The following is a 7537-nucleotide window of genomic DNA, read 5'->3' on the forward strand; positions in this document are numbered from 1 at the left end:
GTTTATTACACATATAACACGTGTGCATAAATAGCTTGAGATATGAGATAGTCGCACCTGCTGATGCAAAACATCTTTGCCTCTCCTAATTTAAGCAAGTTTAGTTTGCATCTGCATCAAGATGGTGTGGAAATGGTGTGTCTTATTAAGAGAACACACACTCAGTTGCAGGTATATTAGCTACACGTAATGTAGTCTATTGCATTAGCCCTGCAAAAAACAACAACATACCTTCATTAAGGTTTCTTTTATTTTTTATTAACATTGATCTTGATTCAAAATTATCGAAGGCCGTAGTTTGTGGAGCGAGTTAAATGTATTGCCTTGTTTCAAAATGTTTCCACCCCAATTGCCGCATATTGATGATGATATAATTAGCATTTCACTTTGTTCTAACTGGCTGTACCTGAATAACTGCATGCCATTTCATCTAATTAAAATGAATAATTTCCGGTGCACGGGAAAGGATTGCCGGGAGGCTGCACCATATTTACAGTCTTTATTTTTGCGATTCCATATTTTTTTCCGTGGTCATCACAAGTTCCATTTTTGTCATCGCGAAAACAATGCTGCAATGTTGTTTACACCCTCTACAGTTATATTTATAATCAACAGATCATACAGGGCCACGAGCTGTGATCGAGGGAATTGTAAAACCACTTTGGGCTTCTGCGTATTAGCCTCTTTGCATCATTTCCGTCTCACTCTGAGGACAGCTTTAAATGATATGTGTTGGTAATTTAACAACCGGTGTCTCTGCCTGTTGTCTGTGTGTAAGGACAGCTACAGTCTGGCAAAGTGCTCTTTTAGTTTGCACAAGACAAACATGTATCACACACACAGTGAACAGACGGAGAAAGGAAAGTTGTGGACTTGTTTTTTGCATTAGAATATTTCTGGCATATATCATCTTCATGCTGCTTAGCAATTTCACATAATGTATCCATAATATTCACAATCTTTTACCCGAGCCGTACTTTATTACCATCCCTCTTGCCACGGCGAGGTTGCAGACACACACACATATGGATATATAGTTCATTAGAGAGCTCAACAAAACCTGTTAAAGCTCCGCGGCAGCGTACAGGATGTGCTGTTATTTCTCAAAATGGAAAGTTCTGGTTTCATGTTCAGAACCTATCTCTTATAGGTCATATCCTATAATAGATCCTATCTTTAATCTCCCAAGGACTTCCATTCTGTTGCGTTTTAAATCTGTGTTTGCTGTCACAACTTTTCTTTGTTTACCGATGAAAAAGCGCGATAGGGGTCGGCACCTGTCATCACGCCGCTTTGACCTTTTTGATCACAGTCCGTGCGTGACATCCAGGTACAGAACAATACGATGACACGGACATTTTCAATGCAAAAATAGCCTTTATTTCAATGTATTTTTTCCCCTGAGATAAAATACAAAACAACTAACAAAGACAAATGGTTATCATACTACTCAGTGCTGCATGCAGGCATAAGTGTTTCCTGAAAGCTTTGTTCTCTCACAATGTCTTCACTCAAGGAGAAAACCACAACTAGATCGCCTACTGTTTGAAAAGAGTGGCCCCTGAGCCCCACCCTTCGCCTCAGTGTCTGAATAGTTAAGCAGACTCTAATGGTTCAAGTCAAAGTGTCTCTTTGTGTACATCAGCCTATACAGTAGCATGAATTATTGAACAAGCCGCTTTATCTTTTCTCACCCGTGACAAAAAGCATGCGCGGCCCCCAACAGTGGTCCTTCAAGTAATTATAAGATTTACACATAGGAAAATAGATTTTATACAATGTTCTTGGCGTACCGGATGTGCAAGGCCAAAAGTAAATTAGAACCACTCGTCTTCATTTAAAGTTAGAGCACCTATGTTCAATCCATGTGAGAGGAATTGGGGAAACTTTCCGTTCCTGTGGCTGGATGTTAGCCTCTCTGTCTTGCATGACCTGGTCTCCCTTTTGAAAACAGGTTTTTCTATCAGCAGAGAGTGGCAGGTGTGGTTTTTACATACAAATGGTTCACAATAAGTGTACTGGCCCACAGACGGCTTTCTTATCTGTGTTCAACACAATGGAATATCAAATAAGTGGGCTTTCTTTACTTCATATTTAAATGCTACACAATGCGCTGCCTGGCACTGGGTAAGCCCACCTGGCCCCAGCACCTCTTTGTCTTTTTGAGAGTTGAGGAGTTCGTCACTGAGAGGCAAACGTCTCTACTGTCCATTACTATGTGTCCATGGACTCACATCTTGGTGACAAAGGGGGTGTCATTGATTTCAATCACCTCGAAGCCCTGGTTGTCATGTCCATCTCTGGAGTGATGATGATGACCCTTGATGTTGTGGAAGCAGTAGGCACAGTGTGCAGTGGCCACCGGCACCACCTTGGAGAAGTTGGAGAAATCTACTCTGTACTTGCCCTCCTTGCTTCTGGAGATGATGGGCAAGAAGTTGTAGCCCCACATGATCTCCTGAGGAATAAAGGAGGTCCGCACTTGGCAGGCAGAGCTGGTGGACTCTGCCGTGCCGTCCAGGAAGACGACCAGCTCGAACTCTTGTTTGTGGAGCGTGTCCACGGCCATCTCGAAGAAGGGGCTGCTCTTGTCGATGATGTGGAAGAGCGTGAGAGGACACACGAAGAAGAGGTTGTCCTTCCCGGCGTCCACCGTGAAGTCAATGTTCACCTGGTCCATAATGATCGTCTCCCCATCGGGTGTGTTTGTTGTCCTCAGCAGCTTGCCGTAGATCTGGCTTCCAATCATCAGCGTCTTGCGCAGGTTGGCCACCCTGATTGACAGGGAAAGGGAACCGTTTTTGGGGCTGATGACCGCCATGTCACTGAATGAGATGGTCTTTGCCCTCTTTTTGGGCAAAGAGATTTTGGCCAGTATGACTCCACACATGAAGCAGTTGATAATAGCTCCGAGGAGGGACTGGATGATGAGGACGGCCACAGCACCCGGGCATTGAGGCGTGAGCGCTCGGCCACCGTACCCAATAGTTGTCTGGGTTTCCAGGGAGTAAAGGAAAGACGTGGTGAGTCCGAACACATTATCAACACATGGAATGTGGTCCGATGGGGGTTTTTGCCATGTCAGGTCACCATTATTGCGAACGATCCAGTACCACAGTAGGCCAAAAATGAACCAGCTGAGGGTGAAGGAGGCGCTGAAGAGGAAGAGGACAAAACGCCACCGGATCTCCACAAAGGTGGTCCAGAAGTCGGCCAGGAAGTATAATCGGTTGCTGTACTTGACGTTTCCGTATTCAATGTTGCAGCGACCATCTTTGGTAACTAATCGTGTCTTGCATCTTTTTCGCTCCACCATATAGTCCTGGAAACGTCTGTTGATGTATCCCATCATTTTCTACACGCCCACAACCTAGAAGACAATGAAACGGGAACAGCATTCAAGTACAAAGTAGAAAACCAGTCATCAGTTACAGTTACTATGCACCGCTACTTGGGGAATGCAATAACAATCGGCTGACTTGTTCGTGCAGATCAGAGACTGCACCTTGGACTAATGGCAGAAAATATCTTTATAGTCAAATATGCTGAAAGCATTCATACTTGATAGAGATTTTCATTACAGTCCTTGTCATTTAACCTGCCAGACAGTTACAGCTCCTCTCAAGCTGTCAACCGTCCTCGAGTACTGTAATTCACTACAATCTGACATCGAAATGTCAAGATGACACCGACAGTCAGGTGCTGAAAGGGAGGTGGATAAAAGGAGGAAAAGGAGGACGAGAGCAGTTTATGCCAAGGATGAATTATTGGCGGTGTGTATGCAAAAAGAAAGTAATTACTCCGCTTAAAGGTAAACTGAGTTATTTAATGTCGGGGTACGATTTCGTTTCAATCTTTTTTTTCTCGTAAGTAGCTTTCTTGTTCTCCTGCTCCAAATGCTTCACTCCTCCTCCCATAGTTGAACTGGACAGCGTATGTCTCACATTTTGGCAACTGGCTGTTCAGAGGTTTTGTAAGTATGGCCTCTGTTGTTAGGTCATGCAAACTCCCCCATTTGGATCACGGCGTGCTTGTCAGTGAGAGTGAAGTAGTACAAACGATCAGTGCCGGGAGTTTTATGTTTTTTTTCAACCCTGAAAGCACACATCCAGTCGTGTTGCCAAAAAGAAATCTGATAATCGCTCTGTGTTGCTTGTTTGCGCGCTTCAATCATTTTGGAAGCAAACCTAGTCATTCCACACCTGATCATTAGGTCAGCATGTTTTCATACCGTAACAAGATTAGTGCTGCAATAATTTTAGGTACTTGGTGTTTTTAATTGTATGTTAGACGAGGTACTTTAAATTGTTACTTTGCATTGGAAATTATCTAGCTTCAACAAAATCTACACAGAATAGTGGACACACAGCTTTTAACCCAAAAATGTCTTTACTACAATGACTGAAAGAGTCACGTTTCAAACCTTACACATACTCAGAGTTCACATTTTCAATGTAATCAGTCGATAAAAGACAAAGCAAAGGGTCCTTGTGAGAACAATATTTATTTGAACTACTTTTGGCTTTTTGAATGTGCCTTTAATTCTAAAACTGTATTGAGCCAATCAAACTGCACCAGCCCAGAGTCATTGCTATAAATGTCTTTCAGGCTTACAGGTTTGAGACTTCATTCCTGTGTAGATTTAGATCTACCTTCGATACCTTTGAGTGTCTTCTTCCTGCAGACTGATTTAGAATACACACCTTAGCTCCCACGCTAATATGAAAAATCCATTATTTAGTGAGAAGTAAAAGTACTAGTGTTGCCTATGTTGCATCAGTTGCCTTTAAGTCATAGATGATCAATATTTGACTTTTTTAATTAATTAATAATTACCTTTTTTAAACTACCATACAGTATAATGCTGAACATGTGTTTGGCTCATTCTAATATCAGTTAATGGACATCTATGTTCATTATTTACTTTAAATAAAGTGGATGTCTAGCAATGCTTTTTAAAAGTGAGATTACTGGAACACATATAATGAGCAGCTTATTTATATAAAATGCTTTCTTTTGTCAGTGAGGTACAAACCATCTTCATGAGCTAATGTATAAAGTTAAAATGCACTTGCAATCCCTTTCCTTTATTTATTTAATTACGGCATCTGAGCTACTCACAGTCGGACTTTCACACACATTCCTGCACAAATGTGTTACAGCTGCAAATGAAACATGTTAACAACAGAGTGAACTTTTTTCAGTAAAAAAAACAAAAAAACAACCTCACCTCTGTAATTTGGAGTAAAAGTTGTACGATGCGCATCAAAAGGTTGACGAATGGCAAAATCCAGCTCTCCCTTCTCTCCTCTCCGTCTCATTCCAGCTCACAATTGATTGAGACAGTTTAGGCGTGTCCTCCTTTAACACCTGCGTGCATTTATACCGCCCTGTCTCGGCGTGCTAGAATCATGCAGGTGATGTTTACACCCACAGAGAGATCAAGTACCCCTCCGCCCCTAAACTCACGCGCATACCCTCCCTCCCCTCCCCCCCCCCCCCCCCCCCCCCCCCCCTCCCGGCTCTAATAGGATGTTTACCCCACACATGCCTGGCACCAAAGGGCCAAACTGACCTCTATCCGCCACACTCCCGGTGCACCTCGGTGTACCGTTTGCTTTCGGATTCACTGTTGGTGGTTTCTCTTTTGTTGATCTCTTTTTATTTAATTCACAATGTGAACGCAATACCTGTCTGTACTGTATCCGTATGGTTCCGGTCCTTCTACGTCATTCTGACGAACAGACCGTGTGTTATTATTTACTGTAGACACACACACTTTTATTAGCATGTTTTGGGTAAATCTTTTTTCTTTTTTTTTTTTTTTTCAGTTGCTGCCAGTGTAGTAGATGTGTGTCTTGTGCACAGGCAATTAGAGTCATCTGGAGTAAGGTGCAACCCTTTTCCTCTCCTGTTATTAACATGTTATAATATTGCCGTTGTACATAGAATACTGTGTGTGTCCATGACATAATAGAAGCCATAACTAAGGCCTTCGTTTATGCATGTATTCCTCCGCTTCTCTGAAAAATGGTCACCATCAAAAATATGTTTAACACATCCCGGTTCAAGGTGTTGGGGCAGGGGGATTTGGGGGGTTGGGGGACATGAATAGGCGATGAAGCTGCCGAGATGAAAAAGAAGATGCTCCAGATCCGGAGAGATAGGTCTCCGGGGTCGGCCAGGAATCCGAATCAGTCCATAAGCCCAAGAGGAACGCTTAGGGGAGCGAAGTTGTGAATTGTGATGGGAGTCATTTTTCAAACTCCATTGTTCTCAGCAAACCAAAAGAAAAGTGACAGAAAAGCCAGCAGTATTACCTTACATGCTGCAGAATGTGTTTTCTATTGACAGCCACAATGCATTACTGTTGACACACAACGAGATTAGACTTGCCTGTGTTTTTTCCTTAATCCACGCTATTGTAAAAGGATGACAGGCCTTTTGTATTTACGGTAAGCTTTTTTTTAAATTTTTTTTTATTCAGGAGGTGATTTGCCCGTTTGTTTTTATCAACTCTCTCGTTTTCATCCCTTTTATATCAGACAAAAGGCCTGCCAATAGCCACAGGACCACGGAGCTGCACTGATTTTTTCGAGGCTGGTTTAACAATTTAAAGCTGCAGAGGCGGCATTTGAATGGCAGCAATGAGACAATTACTCACACGTAATAACACACAACAAACACAGATATGTCCGCCCGCCCCCCCCCCCCCCCCCCCCCCCCCCGGATACGGCGAGGCTGAATTATCAACAGAACTGGTCATCCAGACTCTATAACCATCAAATTACAGATATTGAATTTTAGGGTCCATGTTGATGTGCAATTAATCTAAGAAGAACAATGCACATTGTGGACGAAATATGCCTCTGATAGAGATATGTCTCACGGGGACAGTATACATGTGGCACCCACATGACATTTTTAAGGGCTACAATTATTTTTCAGAATTAGTAACCTGACCTTATAACTGTATTGTTCCCATGCAGGATGTGTCCCGTGGCGGATACAAGCAGTAGATTGTTTGTTCTGAATGGAAAACGTCCCCCGTTCAGTGTGTGAATGGTAGTTTCTCTCCTCCTTAACGAGGCCACTCAAAGTGATACGGACGGTTTCTGTGTCGGTTTCTGGCAGCTGGATTTCTCGGGCCAGTTAGTTTGAGGGTGGTCAGTCAGTGTTACCTGCTAACCGTCACCACCTACGCTGATAAGTACGGTGACAAAAAAAAGATGAAACAGATAGTGTGTCTCGACGCTTTGCCGCAGTGTCGGGTGATGCTGGCCAGACTTATTGTACAGAAAACACGGTCACTGGGATGGAATGCCATTTCCACCTTAAACCGGAATCATAAACAAACTCGAGCAATGATACAATTTACAATCACCACTCACTCAGAGCCAGATTTACAGAAAATATGTGAGAAGTAACTTTATGGATTTGATAAGGCTATTATTTTTCAAAGAAGACCATTGCTTTTGATCCTCCTGTCATGAACGTTCGTTATGATTTTTTCTTCTTTTGAGAAGAGTGTAAAAAG

The 7537-nt window shown here is 42.7% G+C and overlaps 1 protein-coding gene across 1 annotated transcript; it reads right to left on the reverse strand.

The window, feature by feature from the left end:
• Nucleotides 1–1382: 1382 nt before the first annotated feature.
• Nucleotides 1383–5336, reverse strand: kcnj1a.1 (potassium inwardly rectifying channel subfamily J member 1a, tandem duplicate 1). Its single transcript, XM_034548594.1, has 2 exons — nt 5231–5336; nt 1383–3370 (listed from the first exon to the last, which is right to left on the reverse strand). Exon 2 carries the CDS (start codon nt 3350–3352, stop codon nt 2231–2233), a length of 1122 nt encoding a protein of 373 aa, XP_034404485.1. The 5' UTR covers nt 3353–3370; nt 5231–5336; the 3' UTR covers nt 1383–2230.
• Nucleotides 5337–7537: the final 2201 nt, after the last annotated feature.

This window comes from Cyclopterus lumpus, chromosome 13 (genome assembly GCF_009769545.1).
Source record: "Cyclopterus lumpus isolate fCycLum1 chromosome 13, fCycLum1.pri, whole genome shotgun sequence".
In the NCBI taxonomy this organism is placed as follows: domain Eukaryota; kingdom Metazoa; phylum Chordata; class Actinopteri; order Perciformes; family Cyclopteridae; genus Cyclopterus; species Cyclopterus lumpus.